Genomic DNA, 21,895 nt, shown 5'->3' on the forward strand with positions numbered 1-21,895 from the left:
ATAACACTAAGTTTTTGGCATGGCATTGGTGAGAAGCAAAAGCCATAGGACCATCACCATCCTATGGCTTTGCCGTGCTATTTGGTTCAAAGGGACGCAAAAAGACATTCCAAGTGCGCAGTGTTTATTGTCATAAAGTTTTTCAAACTTCCAATATTGAGAGAGAAATTAAAAAAAAAAAAAACCAAAAGGAAAAAACCCCCACCCCATCTTTCTTGTTCCCTTTTCCTTCTTTACATGGCTTACTCAATGAAAAAGCAAGCACTAATGCACCTTCTCCACAAACTACCCCCAATTTCGCCACTATATAAATATATTATGGAAAGCAAGATAAAAAGAAATCTTTGATGACTTGCATTATCAATGCAAAATCTATTATATAATAGCTAAATCTATAAAGATAAATCGAAAATAACTAGTAAAATCAATGACTTGCATTATCAAGCTTGACGAATTTTAAGCTTAATCTATTGTATTATCTTTGATGATCACTGCACATGTATCTCTTGCTTGTATTTGCAAGAGAGTGGATACCTTCTGCAATTGCTCATCGCTAATTGATTGTTCCTTCTGCTCTCTCATTATTAAGCTTAAACTGTTGTATCATCTTATGTTCCACATTAAGGATATAATTAATCAATCGGACCGACCATTATGTTAAGGATAAGAGATTGTGGGCACCTCTTTTTTCTTGTTGACAACTCATGATTTAGTTATAGCAGTTAAGGATATAATTAATCGGACCCACCATTATATATGTTCCACATTAAAGATATAATCCAATGTTTCATAATGATCATCTTGAAGTTGTTTTTTTCCGCCTTAATGTTTAGCATTTTTTATTTTATGATCAGATATTATTTTGATGTGATAATATAAAAAATAATATTTTAAAATTTTAAAAATATTTTTTATTATATTTTTTTATAAAAAAATACTTTTAAAAAACAGTTATTATTACTTACATGCGATCTTTCAATCTTTCATGATTGCCTTGTATTGATTAAAAGGAAGAAGTCTGAATAACTCGGCCTTCTACCGCTCATCATTTATCCCTAGGGGAGGCCAGGTAGGTCTGGGCCATTGCTTGCTTCCATTAAAAATGAACCTCATTCAGCTTACGCGCCAACCATTCATAACCTAATTCTAGGTTATTTTTTAAAATTTATTTTTTTAAAATAAAAATAATAAGATAAAAGTTGACAGTGCGAAGAAAACAGGTCGGGAAATATAACTATAATTATACCCTCATTATATTCAAAAATAAAAAAACAATATAAATTCAAAGTTAAATTAAATGATTATTGGACGAATTTGCATAAATATTAAGTCCAATAACATAATTAAATTTTTAATAAGCCATTTTGATTTAATCATGGGTCAAATTGATTTTTAATTATATTTATGAATTAATTTTAATCCAATTAAAAGATTTAATTAAGTGCAAAGATTTAATTATACTTTAAAAAAGTTAAATTAACTTTATTAGAGATTTAATTGGTGAAAATTGAGTTTAAAAACTCAATTTAGATTTAATTAAGAAGATTAATATTTTAAAAAATAAAATTTAATTTTTATCAAATTAATTAATTAAAATCAGGATGCAAAATCACAACAAATTGAAGTTTAGCTTTTATCATTTCAAAAGTTCCAGCCTCATCTTCACTACTTGTATAATTAGGGCAGATTATGGACTTAACCGAGCAATTACCGCTCGAAATTCCTCGCAATTTATGAAGGAAATTTCCTTGTTCTTTCTCTGTATATTATTAGAAAAACTGTCATTGACTGATTTAATTGCAAAGTCTTTGCCAGAAAGCTAAAATAATTAGAGTTTTTTAATTTCTAGAATTATAATTTTAAATTGTAAAAAGAATTCAATTATTTTTACAATTCATCAACAGGTATAAAAAAAAATTATACCACTAGCTGTCTTTTCCCAGTGATCTTTGTAACACTTCCATTTCCACATCATGCACGATCAATTTATGAAAATTTATTTATAAATTACATAAGATTCAAACAAAGGGGATTAAAGTGTAAAATAAGGAAAACACCCTTGGCAATCTAAAATAATTGAAAAATTGAGTACATGCATGAAGCAAGATAAGTGGTGCTTGAATACAGATTATAACTAATTATTTGTACTGATGAAGATTACAAAATTAAAATGAAATTACAGCTTCTCTCTCCTTCTTCTTCCTCTGCTTTTGTCATGGCATAAATAATAGGATATGAATTAACTATAGAAACTAAAGAGTGGATCGGTTATCTTTAACGTTTGCAAATAATTAAAAGAGATATAATTTTGTGATGAGTTATGATTAACGCAGAACCAAATAAAAAAGGAACAGAAATTATAAGCAAATATTGTTTTTTGGACAGCGCTGTGGTCAAAAAATATTTTAAAAAAATTAAAAATTAAAATTTTTTTATTTTTTATTTTAAATTAATATATTTTTGATGTTTTCAAATATTTTAATGTACTGAAACTAAAAATAATTTTAAAAAATAAAAAAAAATTATTTTAATATATTTTCAAATAAAAAATATTTTAAAAAACATCTAATACACGTATAATCACTTAATTATAACCTCACCATTACAACTTCTCTCTCCATCGTCTTCCTCTGCTGTTGTCATGGCATCAACTCATCGAGTACAGGTAGAGATATTTGAGGTCTGTCAAGTCATCCTGTCCTTGAATTCACTTGACCCAGCCACCGAGTTATCTTTTCCGGTGTTAAAATTAATCCGGTGTTGCCTTGGTGATGAAACATTCAGTGATCCTTCCAGGTAGGCCCAGGCCACATTGATTATGTTAAAAAAAAAAAAATCTAATTCAGCTTAGTATCAACAACATGTTTCATCTACAGTCTTACCATTATATTATAATTATTTAGGAGGATAGTTTAACCATACTTTTTAAAAAAATTAATTTTTGACGAGTAAAATAATCCAATCGCAATAAATAAAGCCAAAAAAGGCAGACGAGTGTGTTTCATGGTGCACTGGTGCTTTCTCGGCCTGCAAATGAATAGAAAGCATATCCTTTTATCCTTATTAAAGAATAATACAATTAACAAAGCATATTTCAATATCCTTGCTTTACTCTCCAGCTAACCTGATACATATTTCAATGTCTCAAGACATACGTATGCCATTGATAGAAAGGTGTGTTCAAGCAAAATCTTTTTTTATCTGTAGCGACCTCAATAATGTTAACACGTGTATCTAGTTATTGCGACCACCACGAAATTACCACTCCAAATTCCTTGTTCATTCTCTTTATATTATTAGAAAAACTGTTATTGACTTATTTAATTGGAAATTATTTGCGAGAAAGCTAAAAGAATTAGAGTTTTTTAATTTATAAAATTATAATTTTAAATTGCAAAAAAATTCAATTATTTTTAAAATTATTTAAAAAAATAAAACATCAACTATTTACATAATAGCTAAATAAATTTATTAAAATAAATTGAGAATAACTAGTAAAATCAAGCAAATAATCCAAAAATAACAACAAAATAAATATATTTTCTAAATTTGAGTATATTTTTTTATTTTGATTGACTGACTTGTCAAGTCTTTATTCAGCACAAATCAACTTTACTCTAAAAGTTGTTTGATATTTCTTCACTTATCTATGAAATATTACTTCTACTGTACAGAATAGAAATATTTTGATTGACCGTCGATACTTATGTCATTGATTATTGATTATTTGGAAGAAGAAATTCCTTCTTCTTACTTTACTCTTCAGTTCGTTGTAATTTCATAGCTTCTCCCAGGTGGATGCAACTAATTTCATAAATCATAAGTCTTTGTTAAGCATAAATGAATTTTATTCTAAAAATTTGATTGATATTTTTTCATTTATTAATGAAATATTACTTCTACTGTATAGTTATTGGGTACCGAGTCGATCCACCGGGTCAATAAGTGAACAGTATATTCTTTGAATTTATTAGAAGAAATGTGTAATGTAAATTATAAAAAATATTTATTTTTCTGATATACATGATAATAATAATAAATTAGATGATAGTAACAAGAAAATAGAAATTAATTTGAATAAATTGATGGTACGAGTTTCTATTCTGATATCTAGGGAAGAAGTTCGAAGAATAGAATGAAGTTAAATATTCCTAATAAAAAAGAAAAAGAAAGAAAGAAATAAATAAAATATATTTTTAATAAATATAAAAGATGGATAAAATTAGAGAACAAGAAAGAGATATATAATCTCTTCGTAAAAACTTCTAAAAATTTAATTACAATTGAGAATTTCTTCCTTAAAAATATCCAAAAAAATCCTATTATATATGAATCAAGACAACAGTAGAATAACTTTTACATATTTTTCAAGTTTACTTAGAATAGTTGTGGAATAATTCTTTTAATATTTAAAAATTAAAAAATACTATGCAACTGTTATGCATAGTTTTGAAACCCGGACCGGCCTGACGGGTTGACCCGGGACCTAGCCGACCCGGGCATGGGACCGGTCCGGATCTAAGCAAAAACTCATTTGAAAGTTAGCTTGATGAAACCCGATCGACTTGGCGGGTCGATCCAGGACCCGGCTGTGACCCAACCTCCCTTTTTTATATGTATAAAGGTTACACGACGTCGTTTTGGCTAAAAGACCAAAACAACGAGATGAACGATGCACTAATACACTGATGCAGAATTGCTGCAAGTGCCCGGGTTATCATTGTTGATGCAGATACCACAGTTAGTCAGTTAGGTATCATAATTTAGCTAATTCACTTATTTTTAGTCTATTAATGGAATCTTTGAAAGCTCCTCTCTCTTGAATTCTTCGTCTCTCTGCTCCTTATCCAGTTATCCCTTTAAGATACACAACTTGGTACTAGCCCCTGTAATATATATATATATATAATAGTAAATATTTTATTTTTTATCCTACTTAATTAATTTGAAACATTCAACTGAAGATGCTAGCTAGAAATCCTCATATTTGAAAGGAAACATGCATGTGAAATCTTTCAGAGTAGATAGCCTCCAAGCCTTGGAGTCCAACGGCAACATGCATGATAGAGGAGGGTATTGTTGCGACCTACTGCCTCGCTGCTGCTTTCCTAGTATATATAATTGAGGTTGTGCAGGGGTTTGTAATTAATTAAATATTTTATATAGATATTTTTTTGTTGTTGATCTGGATCAATCCATTTGATCTATGACCTAATCAACAGATCGGATCGATAACCAGATCAGGTCTAAAACTATGCAGTTATGTATAAATTCTAAAGTTAAGAAGTCTTTTGTGCTTGGTAAAATACGTCACACTAAAATTAATAAATAAGAACACAAGAAAGGACCAAAGTTAATAAATAATAGCATGCACGAAACTTCATGATCCCATGTTTTCCACGTTTTACACTGCTTTAATAGATTGTTACAGCAAGAGCACAGAGAGAGGAACGGTACAAGACAGAACAATGAAGGAGGGGCTGACGTTCAGTGAGGACATCCTCCAAGCTCATCAGATCCAGCTCAAGTTGTTGCAACCACCGCGAAAGGAACGCACTGATGTTAACGCGTGGACCCAGTCGCTGCAACCAGCACGAAAGTACCACTCCAAATTCCAGCTCATTTGTTATATATATAGTAATAACAAATGGTTAGAATGCTTTAGTCCTTTTCGAGTGGAAAGTGGTGTGAATATGGAAAGTACTGTGAGAGCTTTATGCCACTTTCTATCTTTGATGTGATGGCTTTGGCAAGAAAAAACAAATAAAAGTTAGTGTTCGCACTGCTTTAGCCCAAGAGTCTTTCATGGTTTCCTTGTGCTCTCTTGTACATTATTAGAATAATTGTCATTGACTAATCGACTTGCAAAAATATTTGCAAGAAAGCTAAAGAATTAAAGTTTTAAAATTTTTTAAATTGTTAAAAACATTCAATTATTTTTTTTTTAAAAAATCAAGAATAAAACAATAAAATAAATCAGAAATAACTAGTAAATAATTCAAAAATAACTAGAAAATAAATATATCTCCCCAATATAATTTGAGTATATTTTCTATCTTGATCGACTGACTTGCTAAGTATTTGTTAAGCATAAACGAACTTTACTCTAAAAATCTGTTTAATATTTTTCTTACTTTTACTATTTTACTTCAAAGTTTCAATTTTATATTTTTTTACAATATATGTTATTTGATTAGTCTAATCATAGGATATGTTAAGCATTGACTTGAAATTCTAGACTGGAAACTAGCTCAAATGCTGGCCTTCAACCCTTTTTTGCTCGATTCATAAAGAGAGATCAAGGCAGAAAATGTGATTTCTTATTCAAGATCGTGGATAGTATGCTCAAGATTATGGAAATGTGTTTTTTGTTTGCTAGGAGGATTGGGTCGAAAAGAGGGGAAAAAGTGGCAGCCTTCCATATACGTTTAAGAAAACCCAGATTTTTGTAGATTTTAGGGACAAAACGACGTCATTTTCATTTTTCTTCCAATATCAGAATTTTTTCTTCCCTTTTCCAGGCAAAACGCACCATTTCAATTAGTGTGAAAAGGTGTCATTTTGCTTTAGGTTTTCTTCATATGGAATAATGCTAAACATACCATGTGGAACTATGTTAAACGCAACATTTTAGCACATATAAAAAGTAATTTAAAACCAATTAATCTTAAAAACACCAAAATGAAACATGCCATGAAAAACAAATTAAAAAAAAAACAAAATACTTGAAAAAAATTAATTCAACCCTTTTTCGTATATAAAAAAAGTAATAGGGTATTAATTTACGGTAAAGAGAGTATATTAATGCAAAAAAAAAAAAGAGTTTGAGGGTATTGATTTTATTATTTGTTAGGTAACTATGTAATCTAATCTGTTGATGTGGAAAATAGCACTAAGTTTTTGGCATTGCCATTGGTGAGAAGCAAAAGCAGTAGCAGTCCATCACGACCATCACTATCCTATCGCTTCGCCGTACCGTTTAGCTTCTTGGCATTGGTCAAAGGAACGCAGAAAGACATTCAAGTGCGAAAGTGTATTATTGTCATAAAGTTTTTCAAACCTCCAACTATAGAGAGAGAAATAAATAAAAAGCGCAAAGGAAACTATACTAAAGGTCAGTTTTTCACTCTCTGAAAAATCCTTAAAAAATCTTTTTTAGTTTATTAGTAATTACATTAAAGAAAAATATTAATTAGTAATTTTACATTTTTTTTTTCTATACTATAATTATCAAATAACCCTTAAAAAATTTCATTTTAACCTTTATACTCTCTGTTTTTTTTTTTTCAATTCATTTGTTAATTTGATTTTTTTTTAATTTAACCTTTCGATTTAAAATTTTAGTTTATCCTCTCAATATTTTTTTTCAAATGATGTTCTCATTCTCTTAATTGCTATTTTTTTTACCCTTTAATTTTTTTATTTTATCATTCGACAATTCATTAATTGGGATCTGGTCTCATTGGTTTTTCCTATTGTTTCTAAACCCTACCCAATAGTCAATCCAGGATAATTATCGAGTTACAAGTCAAGTTGGTTAGCTCGAGTTAACCCAAGGCAACCAAATCTTTTTGTTTTATAAAAAACCAAAATGATACCAATTTTTTATTTTTTAAAAATAATAAACGAGTTTTGACCCTGTTTCGGCTAGATTTTCTCAAGGTTAACTAAAACATTGATCAACCCATGTTTTTTATTGTATTATATTAGATCAATTTTTCCTCAATTATTTTTGAAACTCGGCCGTTTTAAACCAAAGGTTACCTGGGACACGGTTTCTTGGTGCTTTGTACTGTATATAATTTGAAAAATTATAGTTGACTGACTTACTTGCAAAGTATTTACAAGTAAGCTAAAGAATTAGAGTTTTTCAATGTTTCAAATTATAATTTTAAATTATAAGAAAAAATCAATTATTTGAGAATATAGTTAAACCATGTTTCTTAAAATATTTTTGAATAGTTCTCAAGTTAAATAATAGCATGCACGAAACTTCACGATACCGATTGGGAAATAAAGTATACTAAAGTTAATAAATAATAGCATGCACGAAACTTCACGATACCGATTGGGAAATAAAGTATACTAAAGTTAATAAATAATAGCATGCTTTAATAGATTGTTACAGTAAAAGCACAGAGAGAAGAACGGTTCAAGACAGAACAATAATGTTAACGCGTGGACCCATTTGTTGCAGAGTAATTTCCTTGCGTTTTTTTTCCTCTACCGCTCTACGTGTTACCTTTTACCTCTTTTATAATTATGATTAATTAACGAGAATAAAACAATTCTGTGTAAATTATACAAATTTCCATTGTTGCTTTTTTTCTTGCACGTGTTACATTTTTATTTTTTATAATTATAATTATTGCATTGCTAATAATTTGCAAGAAAGAATATTCTTTCTCTGCTTAAGAAAACCCTAAGCATTGTAGATAATCTCTTATAGGAATCTCTTTATTAAATCATCAAAATATCAGAGTATATTTCCAAATACTATTACTACAGTCTATATAAAGAATACAATTAACCTCATTTCAATATCATAGCTTTGGAATTTCATAGCTAACTCTTTGTTGTATTGCTCCATTGGTAATTGACTGTGCCTTGATTTCTGCAGCTGCCATGACAGAGCCAGAGTCTTCTCGATCTAGACCAGAAGGGGCCTATGATGTCTTCTTGAGTTTTAGAGGAGAAGACACTCGCAAGACATTTACAGATCATCTATATACTGCCTTGGTCCAAGCAGGAATCCACACTTTTCGAGATGATGATGAACTTCCGAGAGGAGAAGAAATCTCCGATCATCTCCTCAGGGCAGTTCAAGAATCAAAGATATCCATAGTTGTCTTCTCAAAAGGATATGCTTCTTCTAGATGGTGTCTCAATGAACTTGTAGAGATTCTTCAGTGCAAAAACAGGAAAACCGGTCAGATTGTTCTTCCTATATTCTATGACATTGATCCTTCATATGTGAGAAAACAGAATGGCAGTTTTGCAGAAGCATTTGTTAAACATGAAGAGTGTTTTGAAGAGAAGCTGGTGAAGGAGTGGAGAAAAGCTCTTGAGGAGGCTGGAAATCTATCTGGATGGAATCTCAATGATATGGCAAGTGGGTATGCCTTTTCTCTCTAAAATTCACTTGCAGACGTTTATGGAGTAATTTTACATTACATTTTTCAATGTGAAGTAATAAAATATTTCTTTTTAGCATACTTAATTGACTTGCTATCGATGACTTGCTTTTTTTCTGTGAGCAGGCATGAAGCAAAATTTATCAAAGGGATTATCAAGGATGTGTCGAATAAATTACGTCGCGAGTGCTTATATGTTCCTGAGCACCTGGTAGGTATGGATCTTGATCACGATATTTCTGACTTTCTAAGTACTGCAACAGATGATGTACGCATTGTGGGCATACATGGGATGCCAGGAATAGGTAAGACAACTATAGCAAAAGTTGTATTTAATCAACTCTGCTATAGATTCGAGGGAAGCTGTTTTCTTTCGGATATCAATGAAAGGTCAAAACAAGTTAATGGTCTTGTTCTTTTACAAAAGCAACTTCTTCACGTTATTTTAAAACAGGATGTTGCAGACTTCGATTGTGTTGATAGAGGAAAGGTTCTGATCAAAGAACGACTTCGTCGCAAAAGAGTTCTTGTTGTTGCTGATGATGTGGCTCATCGGGACCAGCTAAATGCATTGATGGGAGATCGAAGTTGGTTTGGTCCCAGAAGTAGAGTAATTATTACAACAAGATATTCAAGTTTACTTCGTGAAGCAGATCAAACATATCAGATCAAAGAATTGAAACCAGACGAGTCCCTTCAGCTTTTCAGTTGGCATTCCTTTAAGGACACCAAGCCAGCAGAAGATTATATTGAGCTTTCAAAGAAAGCAGTTGATTACTGTGGAGGACTTCCTTTAGCTCTTGAAGTTATAGGAGCTCTTCTGTACAGGAAAAACAGAGGTGAATGGGAAAGTGAAATTGACAACTTGAGCAGAATTCCAAACCAAGATATTCAAGGAAAGCTTCTAATAAGTTATCACGCACTTGATGGTGAACTACAAAGAGCATTCCTTGATATTGCATGCTTCTTTATTGGTATAGAGAAAGAATACGTCGCAAAAGTGCTAGGAGCCCGTTGCCGTCTCAATCCAGAAGTTGTTTTGAAAACTCTCCGTGAAAGGTCTCTGATTCAATTTCATGAATGTATAATTAAAGATGAAAGGCAGTTATTTGGAAGGACGGTAAGTGTAACCATGCATGATCTATTACGAGACATGGGAAGGGAGGTCGTTCGTGAATCGTCTCCCTTGCTTCTTGGAAAAAGGACCAGAATTTGGAATCAAGAAGATGCATGGAATGTACTTGAGCAGCAGAAGGTAAGAGCTCAATGCATACATGAAAGCATAGTCAAACTTATTACAAATAATTGTATGAAAGTTGTATTGATTTTATTTTTTTAGGGTACGGAAGTTGTAGAGGGTCTTAAACTGGATTTCAGAGCATCAGAAGCTAAATCACTGAGCACAGGATCATTTGCAAAAATGAAATGCTTAAATTTACTCCAAATCAACGGAGCACATCTCACCGGATCCTTCAAACTGCTTTCTAAAGAGTTGATGTGGATTTGTTGGCTTCAATGTCCTTTGAAATATTTTCCATCTGATTTTACCTTGGACAATCTAGCTGTTCTTGATATGCAGTACAGTAACCTCAAAGAACTATGGAAGGAAAAAAAGGTGAGAAACATGCTGCAATCCCCAAAATTTCTCCAGTATATAATTTATATTTACATGTTACGTCTTCTTAAGATTAATTTTCATTATTTTGCGCTCTATTATACAGATTCTCAACAGGCTAAAAATCCTTAATCTCAATCATTCTCAGAACCTTGTTAAAACACCAAACTTGCTCAGTTCAAGTTTAGAGAAACTAATTCTGGAAGGTTGCTCGAGTTTAGTTGAGGTGCATCAATCAATTGGACATTCGACGAGCCTTGTTTTCTTGAATCTGGAGGGATGTTGTAGTCTGAAGACTCTCCCTGAAAGCATTGGTAATGTAAAGTCTCTTGAAACTCTGAATATTTCTAGGTGTTCACAACTTGAGAAATTGCCAGAACGCATGGGTGATATGAAATCCTTAACTGAGCTGCTAGCCGATGGGATTGAAAATGAGAAATTTCTCTCTTCAATTGGACAATTAAAGCATGTCAGAAGGTTATCATTGCGTGGATATAGTTCTGCTCCACCAAGTTGTTCTTTGATTTCAGCAGGCGTTTCGAATTGGAAACGTTGGCTGCCAACATCTTTCACTGAATGGAGATTAGTGAAACGTCTTGAGCTTTCTAATGGTGGTTTGTCTAATCGCGCAGTTAATTGTGTTTATTTCAGTGGTTTGTCCGCTCTAGAAGAATTGAATCTAAGAGGAAACAAATTCTCTAGGCTGCCTTCTGGGATCGGCTTCCTTCCCAAGCTACAGGTCTTGTTTGTTCACGGATGCGAATATCTTGTATCAATCCCAGATCTTCCCTCAAGTTTAAGCTATTTGAATGCATCTTATTGCGGATCATTGAAAAGAGTAAGAATACCAATCGAGTCAAAAAAAGAACTACATATAGATCTAGATCAAAATCATTCGTTTGAAGAGATTCAGGGCATCGAAGGTCAAAGTAATATTTTCTGGTATATTCGTGTTCATGACAGTAGTCAGTTATCAAATAAATTACAGAAGAGTTTTGTTGAGGTATTATTAATTTCTTTCAGTCTCTTTTGCACAAGAAGAAACACACACAATTGACACATGCATTGATTAATGTCTAAAATCTCAGCATTCCTTGAAATCAATATGTATACAGGCAATAATAATTATTATTATTATTTTATTTTAAAAAATAAATATCATCTTTAATAATATTTTTTTTTATTTTTTTATTTAATCTAAAAAATTAAATATTATCTTTAATAATATTTTTTATTAAATATTTAAAGTCTGATTGGTTTTATTTTTTATTTCTTGATTTTATGATAATATATTTATACAGGCAATGTGCAACGGTCGTCACCCGTATCTTATTGAGTGCATTCCTGGTGAGATGCCAAAATGGTTGAGCTACAGGGGAGAAGGATGCTCATTGTCATTCCATATACCTCCAGTCTTCCATGGCTTAGTTCTTTGGTTTGCCTATTCACTAGAGAAGGAAGATTATTATTACTTCAACACTCACATTATTATTATTATAAGAAATAAAAGCAACGGTATTCAATTGCTTGAAGATATACGAACACCAGGAATTGGGGGATGGATAAGATACATAAGTAGAAGTGAAATGACAATGGAAGATTACTGTGGAGATGACGAATTGGAACTATACATTTCTTCAGAGCCCAACGGTGTTCCACTGCAACGCGTACACATTAAAGAATGCGGGGTCCATGTGATCGCAGGAAAGTCAGATTCATTTGAAGAGTCAGAAGTGAAAAGAGATGCAGTGATGCCTTCACCACTGTCATATCATCTGCTTCCCCATCCCCATTGTGGTTCAATTAGAGCGTCTACACCAGAGCAATGGAGCGACTATTTATTTGCGAAGCTACGAGAACATACACTCAGTTCAAGGCTTTATGGTAAGAACAAATATTTCATTTAGTTATTTTTATTCTATTATATTTAATTTATGAGATTAAATATTATCTTTAATTATTTCATTATTATTATTTAATATAAAAAAATTAAATATCATTTTTAATAAAAATATATTAAATATTTAAGGCTTTTTGGTAAGAATACATATTTCCTTTGGTTATTTCTATTTTATTCTATTTGATTTAAGAGATTAAATATCATCTTTAATTGTTACATTTTTCTTATTTAATATAAAAAATAAATATTATCTTTAATAATTAGATCTATCCAATATCACTTAAAAAATAAATTATAACTTTAATAATTATTTTTTGAAAAACAAAAAGCCAACAATCACTAACATATTTTATTAAAATCACTTTAGTTTATTTAGAAAATATTGAAAATTGATTTTTGTTTTTTTACATTAAAATTAAAAAAATTGAATAATGTTTTTATATTTTATTTCAAACTCGATATTTTAAAACAAAAATGAAAAACATGTGATGTTAACCTTTTTTATTATAAAGTAAGTTTTTTAATTGAAAGTGATGGGAATTTGTTCGTAATAACAATCATGCACGTTTAACTTTCTTTTCAAACATTTTAGTGTCATTCAATGATCAAAATTTGATGGTTTTTTAAGGTCCGGAAGACTTGGATTGAGGTGAGAGTATACGATCATTTTACATAGAGATGCTTGAAGTTGCTCTAAATAAGTACGGTACTTGTTGGCTTGAAGAACTGACATGTTGATATGTATTTGTTGGCTTGAAGATCATTTTCCAAGCTTGAAAGTTTTATTGAATGCTCTTTGAAATCTTTTCCATCCGCTTTTATAATGTTTTCATTATAAATTTATATTTATAATGTAATTTATATTTTCCATCCATGATGTAATTTATATTTTCAAGTTATAAATTTTGATGAATATTGTTTCATTTTTTTCCTCACTCATTTCAAAAGATGAAAATCCTTGATGTTAGTTAGAAATAAATTGGTTTTCTAGGAAGAGATTATTGATTTGGATATAGTATTTGAGTTTGTTCTTTATCATTTAATGTTATAATTTAAAATAATTGATGAAAATTACCGATACACAAGAAAGCTCTGAAAGCATCCTTAATTAGTCTAATAAGTAAAGTGTTGTTAGTTTTGGCTATAAGATCTTCCTATGTATTATTGCATGGTTTTTACTATTTTTTTGCATTTTTTCTTTTTGTGTATACAACTTTTGTTTTTCTTGCCAGTTTGTCATTAGCTTCAGGGCACCAACACCAATTAATAATAAATTTCGGACTATTATTAAATAAAAAAACATAAACATTGTTAAAACACCAAACTTGAATGCATTGAGTTGACTCACGTATTGTTATATTGGTTTTGAGTTCAAATAGACGTTTAAAAAGGGAGTTTTTCATGAATGCAACCCTTCATGTATTCAATATGAATGATGGAGATTTTAATGTCTTGTAAATGCATTCATTTATATATGGATGAGTTTGCTAAGAATTGATTGGTAAAAAACTTGAATGCATCAACAATTTTCCTTTTCTCATTGATTTTAAATCTTCCAGGCAGATAAAATAGCATTGGTTTTATTCTGTTAAAAATGGACCCATTCAGCTTAGGCATCAACAACAACATGTTGCATCCACAATCTTACCACTACATTATAATTATAAACGAAACTAAAAAAATATATTTAGGAGGACAGAGTTAACAGACATGCACTAACACACACTGTGCAAATCAGTGTATAGCTGTTATAACAAACAAGTGTACAATCTGTTTTCTCCAACCTTCCAGCATTATTCTCCCGAGCATATACACAACCGAATGTATAGGCAAATTATGTGAGCATATTCTGTCAGCTCAAGATTAGGCAATTCTGTTAGCTCTGTTATCTTTTGTTGTATATATACGTGAATGATTGATTCAATAAAATAAGCAATTCTGTTAGCTCTGTTCTCTTTTGATTCAATAAAATAAGCTTCTTCTCATTCCTGCTCTTCATGGTATCAGAGCACTAACATTATCTTTCTCTCTTCTCATCTGCCTCCTTTTTCTTTTCCTTTTGTCCTCTAGCTTCCAATGCCTATCAACACCACTATCCTTAACACAAATGAATCTCACAGCACATTGATTACCAATAATGTAGCAGCCCAATGTAGCAGCCCAAATTCCATTAAAACTTACCTCCACCAACTATCTAGCCTGGAAACTTCAATTCCAGACTCTATTCATTGAAACACCGCAATTTTTCATGAAAAAATCCAAAGGATTGGTACTTTGGTGTTTGTGGGGCTGGTAAATGAAAGAACAGATCAAGAGATGAAATCCCTCTATACCGCTGTTATTCCTTTCAAGGTGCGTATCAGGTGTTTGAAAAACTTCCTCAACTGAAAATAAAAAGGTCCTGTTTACAACCTTTTTTTAGTCCTTTTCAAATCCTCCAATGTGTTGCATTTACTGAATATGATAGTGGGAACTTATTTATCAAGAATTACCTACTCAGAAGAAACTGTTAAGAGGCAATAATGATTTTTTTTATTTTAGATTCCATTGTCTACAAACTTGGAAGCATACGGACCAGTCAGAAGACAACATGTTTATTTCACATATGGTTATTCGAATTCGTCTTAGTACAACATTTTATTCTTAAAATGATGGTAAACCAGAAACAACCATCCAATACTTGAAGATCTGTTGAAGATATTGGGCCTTTGGAAATTTTGAAGAGAATTGGAGCAGTTGCTTATGGATTAGCTCTTCCACCCAGCTTTGTCATCTAAACATCACATGTATTGAAGCTTCTTCGTGCTCCATCACATGTATGATGGACAGTTCCATGTATCCATGCTTGAGAAGTATGTCAACGACAGTTCCATGTATCCATGCTTTAGAAGTTATCTCCGTGCTCCATCACGTGTATTGGAATCATAAACAGCAGCATTTCAAGGAGATATGTCATGTGAAATTCGTTCTAATGAGATTGCTTCAGTGAAAGTAATGTGAGAAGGCCATCCGAGTGATGAAGCAACACGAGAACCTGAGAAGATGATACGTAATAAATATCGTTATTTCTTCATTCAATCAAGCTAACAAGTTTTCTAATTAAATTCTGAAAGTTGATTATTGCATTGCTAATAGTTTGAAAGAAAGATGATGAACATTTTTTAGTGAATTAAGTTCAATTCAAAATAATAAAATAAGGTTTGTTGGGGCTTATCTTGGAACCTCGGTAGGGATTAATTAACAAGAATAAAAAAAATTCTATGTAAATTATGCAAAATTTATTATTAATCATCGATTATTTATTAATGATCATCAATATTGCATAATGACTTATTTTTTAGTATAAACTATGTTTGAAATAAAATTAATGATGGCATTGTATATAAAAATGACTAAATTGAAAATTTTCAATTATCTTTAAACATATCATGATATATCTAAATTATAAAAAAAATATCTATTTTTCTGATATAGATAGTAATAACAAATTAGATAATAATAACAAGAAAATAAGAATTAATTTGAATAAATAGTACCAGTTCCTATTATGATATATCTAGAGACGAAGTTCAGAGAATAGAATGAAGTCAAATATTCTTAATAAAAAAGAAATAAAGAAAAAGAAATAAAAAAATGTTCTTAATAAATATAAAAGATGGGTGAAATTAGAGAACAAGAAAGAGATATAAAATCTCTCTGTAGGATTTCTAAAAACTTAATTACAATTATATTATAATTTCTTCCCTAAAATTATTCAAAATATAGTTTTAGAATTACATAATGCTAGGTTTTAATATATATAATTAAAGAGTCTCTCCTGAATCAAATAATAAAAATATCGTATAACTCATTTGAATGAATTGTTAACGTAGGGACTGTTTTGGGTCCCTAACTTGGCTTATTTGATTTGAATATATTATTTGATTAGTCTATTTATAGGTTTAGTCTATTATTGCTGCCTTGCAGTGACTGGAACTTGAAATTTCCTGTAATATACACAGGAAATTTCCTGGTGCTAAACTTCAAAGAATTTATTTTCTTTTCCTTTTGTATTTTCTCATTTTCTTGGCATGCGCGCAGCTGCATCAAGGAAAAAACGCTTCAGAAAGAATCCAATCGATGAATGAGAAGTATTCTCATTGGTCACAGCCATCTATGTTGTTTACAGAATTCATATGGTTAGACAGAAAGGATCATTAACAAAAAGAATGGACCTTGAGTGATTAATTGGAACCTCGCTCAGTGATTAATTGACGAGAATAAAAAATTCATGTGTAAATTATACAAAATTTATTATTAATCATCGATATTTTATTATTGATCATTAATATTGAATAATGGCTTATTTTCTAGTAATGTTATGAGAAGCAGCAGAGTCAAGAGGTCATCTCTGATCTTTTGGACTGGAAGTAGTTGCACAGTTAGTCGTAACCTCTGAACAATGGAGTCGTGGGCAAGACTTGGCTATGTGGCCTATTTGATCACGAAAGTGGCATTTCGGTTGATAACGTATTTGAGTGTATCGATTGGTTGAAGACTTACGATTGTCTTTGAATGGACCTTGAGTGATTTTATTGTGGCCTGGAGACAGAGAAGATCCATTAGTCTTATTTGAACCCTTCGGGGGAGACCCACCATATGAAATAAAGTTCTGTTTGTGATGATAAGAATAATTTGCAGAGGCCACAAGCTGCTGAGTTGAAGATTCCAAACGCCGCAGGTAACTGTCATGCCCCTCAAGAATATCGTGAAGCTCTTCAAAAGTTAGAAGAGGTGTAGCAATTTTCCTGAAATCAGAACCCAATCCGTTAAGAATATAAAAGGTAAGATCATCATCAGATGGGAGAGGTGCCAACAGGGGAGGGGCACTGGGAAATTCCATTAACATAGTCAAGGAGGTTGTATCCTAGAAGGAGGGCTTCAAATTGTGCTCTCCATCAAGGAAAGGAGGATGGCATTTTCGGTGGAAGAGATGAGTTCAGCAGTTTGATATGCAGAAGCCAACATTTTAGAGAGGAGGATTTGTTCTCTCATTGGAGAATATGCTCTGATACCATATAGAAACTCAAGCTACACATGATTTCAATGGAAAAACCATCACAGATTACTACTGAGGGAAATATATACAAGAACATAACCTATTTATTACATATGGATGTTTTCTATAATTTTGCAACAATATAATTTGCAATGAATGAAAAGATTCGTAATAGCTGAAATGATGAACTTGGATAGTAATCTGTTGCTTAACTGTGCAGAATTGATACAAAATTGATGCAGTCTTCCCTAATACTCTCAACCTTTTACACTGATTGAGTCCTCTAGAAAACTATTAGATGCTATAAAGCAAGAGACGAATATATTTTGGAGTGACATAGATATTATGTTTTAAAATCCTTTTTATTTAGAAATATATTAAAATTTATTTTTAATATTAAAAAATTAATTTAAAACAATAAAACATTAGCAACCACCATGAAATTACCAATAAGTAAATTCCAGCTCAATCTCTTATAGGAATCTCTTTATTAAATCATCAAAATATCAAAGTCTGTTTCCAAAGACTATGACTACAGTTTATATATAGAAACAACCAAATATAAAAATTATTATTTTTTAAATAGAAAAACCAGATATTTTGATGGGATGGAATCTTATATTTTGAAACTAAATTGAGGTTTTTAAATTACCTATAAACATATCATGATTTTAATACATGTATGGTACATCCTTTGAATTTATTAGAAAGAAGCCACTAACAAGCCTTTTCAATTGGATCTTTTATTTAAATGAAAAGGAATATTTATTTTAATATGAAAAAAATATTTATTTTCTTGATATATCTAGTGATAATAAATTAGAGGATAGTAACAAGAAAATAGAAATTAAATCGAATAAATGGTACCAATTTGTATTCTGATATATCTAGCCAAAGAATAGAATGAATTAAAACATTCTTAATAAAAAAACAAAAAACACAGAAATAAATAAAAAAAATGTTCTTAATAAATATAAAAAATAGGTGAAATCAGAGAACAAGAAAGAGATAAAGAATCTCTTTCTAAGATTTCTAAAAACTTAATTACAATTATATTATAATTTATTCCTTAAAATTATTCAAAATATAGTATTAGAATTGCATAATGCTAAGTTTTAATATATAATTTTTTATATTGTTGAAGAGTCTCTCCTAATAAAAATATTGTACAACTCTTTTGAATGAATTGTTAATACACGGACTGTTTTGGGTCCTGACCTGGCTGATTTAATTTGAATATATTATTTGATTGGTCCAAATAAAGGTCGACTCGAAAATTCTATTAATTTACAAAAAAAATTTCCTAGTACTTTAGACTGTATATAATTTGAAAAATTGTGATAGACCGATTTACTTGCAAAGTATTGGCAAGCAAGTTAAAGAATTAGAGTTTTTAAATATTTAAAATTCTAATTTAAAATTCTAAGAAAAAGATCAATTATTTTTAAAATTGTTTTCAAAAAATAAAAGCATCAACTATTTATATAATAGCTAAATGAATCTATTAAAATAAATAAAAAAATAACTAGTAAAATCAAGTGAATAATTCAAAAATAACAAGAAAATAGAGATATTTTCTAAATGTGATTCCAGTTTGTATTTGCTTACATAAATAGCATACACGAACTTTATTATAATAGTATATTTGATATTTAAAAAAAAAACTTATAGATATTATATGGGTTGGAAACCCATTTTTTATTAAATTTTAAATTTTATATGTTTAAAAATATTTCTTTATATTTTTTAATTATTTTAATGTGATAATATCAAAAATAAATAAATAAAATTTTTCTAACTTTTACTGCTTCTGACTTGCTATGACTCGAAATTCGTGGTGCTCTCTCCTGCAAATGAATACAACGCATATCCTTTCTCTTTCTCCTATATAAAGAATACAATTAGAAATTTCCTTGGTTTACTCTTCAGATAACTTTTCCATTCACGAAACTTTATGCCAATTAGCAACCACTGTGAAATTACAACTCAAAATCCCATGAATATATATAAAAAAAAAAATAGAATTTGACTAGAAAAATTCTATCAAATGCTCTACTTTGTTAGTGTTCATTTTCCTTCTTTTTTACCGTATCTTCAGTTGGGACAAAATTATCTTCCCCAAACGATAGACCTAACCCACTTTCCAAGCCAGTCCCCTGGTAAATAAAATGATGGTCCCATAAGTTGCTTTTTTTCTTTCCAGGCCGCCAAGCAGTTTGGTCTCCCTCACTAGACCACTTTAGCACAAGAATCACACTAGAGAATTTAAAAGTAGTTTGAAGTATCATTAAACCTGATAAAAATGAATAACTGATAATAATATAGTTGGGATTTAAAAAAAATCATAAAAAAACTATATAAAAAGCAATTTAAAACCAATTAATCTTAAAAACACCAAAATAAAACATGCCATGAAAAACAAATTTAAAATAAACAAAATACTTGAAAAAAATTAATTCAACCCTTTTTTCATATAATAAAAAGTAATTGGGTATTAATTTACAGTTAAAAGAGTACATTAATGAAAAAAAAAAAGAGTTTTAGGGTATTGATTTTATTTTTTTATTAACGTGGGTGTTCGGACCAGTTTACACGCACCTCGACTAATCCCACGAGCCCTGAAGTTAACGACCATGTAAGTCTCTAGTGGTCCTGAAATTTGTGGAACTCGAACTGATGATCTCTTGAAAGCAAATTCAGAATTTAACCAGTTGAGCTATACTCCTATAAATTGCATCTAGATTTTATTATTTGTTAGGTAACTATGTAATCTAATTTGTTGATATGAAAAATAGCACAAAGTTTTTGGCAGGACATCAGGGTACCATCACCATCCTATCGCTTCGCCGTACTGTTTAGCTTCTTGGCATTGTTTGAAGAAACGCAGAAAGACATTCCAAGTGCGAAAGTGTATTATTGTCATAAAGTTTTTCAAACTTCCACTGTAGAGAGAGAAATAAATACAAAGCGCAAAGGAAACTATACTAAAGGTCAGGTTTTCTCTCTCTGAAAATTTTTGCTCTTTATTATTTTTCAAACTTAATAAAGGATCTCAACTTTTCAAACTTCCACTGTATTATTTTTCTTTATTATACAGGATCTCAACAGGCTAAAAATCATTGATCTCAGTCATTCTCGACACCTTATTAAAACACCAAACTTGCACAGTTCAAGTCTAGAGAAACTAATTCTGAAAGGTTGCTCAAGTTTAGTTGAGGTCCATCAATCAATTGGACATTCGATGAGCCTCGTTTTCTTGAATCTGGAGGGATGTTGGAGTCTGAAAACTCTCCCTGAAAGCATTGGTAATGTAAAGTCTCTTGAAACTCTGAATATTTCTGGGTGTTCACAACTTGAGAAGTTGCCGGATGGCATGGGTGATATGGAATCCTTAATTGAATTGCTAGCTGATGGGATTGAAAATGAGCAATTTCTGTCATCAATTGGACAATTAAAGTATGTCAGAAGGTTATCATTGCGTGGATACAGTTCGGCTCCACCAAGTTCTTCTTTGATTTCAGCAAGTGTTTTGAATTGGAAATGGTGGCCGCCATCTTTCGAATGGAGATCAGTGAATCGTCTTAAGCTTTCTTATGGTAGTTTGTCTGATCGCGCAACTAACTGTGTTGATTTTAGTGGTTTGTCTTCTCTAAAAGAATTGGATCTATCAGAAAACAAATTCTCTAGCCTGTCTTCTGGGACCGGCTTCCTTCCCAAGCTAGGGATCTTGATAGTCAGTTGGTGCCACAATCTTGTATCAATCCCAGATCTTCCCTCAAGTTTAGACAATTTGGTTGCATGTGGTTGCAAATCATTGGAAAGGATAAGAATAACAATCGAGTCAAAAAAGAAACTACGTATAAATCTATATGATTGTCATTCGTTAGAAGAGATTCAAGGCATCGAAGGTTTAAGTGATATTTTCTGGAAAATTGAAGTTTTTAACCGCAGGCATTCACCAAAGAAATTACAGAAGAGCTTTGTTGAGGTACTATTTCTTTCAGTTTCTCTTACACAAGAAGAAACACACAATTGGCACATACATTGATTAATGTCTAAAATCTCAGCATTCCTTGAAATTAATATATATACATGCAATAATCATTATTATTATTATTTTATTTAAAAAAATAAATATCATCTTTAATAATATTTTTTATTTTTCTTATTTAATCTAAAAAATTAAATATTATCTTGAATAATAATTT

General features: G+C 30.7%; 2 protein-coding genes across 3 annotated transcripts in view; both read left to right on the plus strand.

The window, feature by feature from the left end:
- LOC133668355 (disease resistance protein RUN1-like) overlaps positions 1–15,727 on the plus strand; it is a 41,957-nt gene extending 26,230 nt beyond the window's left edge. The window contains exons 2-6 of one of the 2 annotated variants that reach the window (XM_062088145.1): positions 8,621–9,116; positions 9,261–10,389; positions 10,474–10,749; positions 10,856–11,587; positions 12,051–15,727. In XM_062088145.1, coding sequence (XP_061944129.1) covers positions 8,621–9,116; positions 9,261–10,389; positions 10,474–10,749; positions 10,856–11,587; positions 12,051–12,656 — 3,239 coding nt within the window. In that variant the 3' untranslated portion in view covers positions 12,657–15,727. Of the gene's footprint in view, positions 1–8,620; positions 9,117–9,260; positions 10,390–10,473; positions 10,750–10,855; positions 11,753–12,050 lie in introns of both variants that reach the window. The other variant, XM_062088143.1, reaches the window with a different exon arrangement.
- Positions 15,728–17,090: 1,363 nt separating this feature from the next.
- On the plus strand, positions 17,091–21,776 carry LOC133668138 (disease resistance protein RUN1-like). Its single transcript, XM_062087875.1, has 3 exons — positions 17,091–17,168; positions 17,330–17,422; positions 20,785–21,776. Exons 1-3 carry the CDS (start codon positions 17,091–17,093, stop codon positions 21,733–21,735), a joined length of 1,122 nt encoding a protein of 373 aa, XP_061943859.1. The 3' UTR covers positions 21,736–21,776.
- Positions 21,777–21,895: the final 119 nt, after the last annotated feature.

The sequence above is a fragment of the Populus nigra genome, chromosome 11 (assembly GCF_951802175.1).
Source record: "Populus nigra chromosome 11, ddPopNigr1.1, whole genome shotgun sequence".
Lineage (NCBI taxonomy): Eukaryota > Viridiplantae > Streptophyta > Magnoliopsida > Malpighiales > Salicaceae > Populus > Populus nigra.

What these genes read in the sequence shown, in the direction of transcription:
- LOC133668138 (XM_062087875.1), top strand. Translation starts at nt 17,091, where the DNA reads ATGGAGTCGTGGGCAAGACTTGGCTATGTGGCCTATTTGATCACGAAA. An exon ending in GGTTGATAACGTATTTGAGT is followed by an intron (nt 17,169 to 17,329) that starts GTATCGATTGGT and finishes AATAATTTGCAG; the next exon opens with AGGCCACAAGCTGCTGAGTT. An exon ending in CTCTTCAAAAGTTAGAAGAG is followed by an intron (nt 17,423 to 20,784) that starts GTGTAGCAATTT and finishes TTTATTATACAG; the next exon opens with GATCTCAACAGGCTAAAAAT.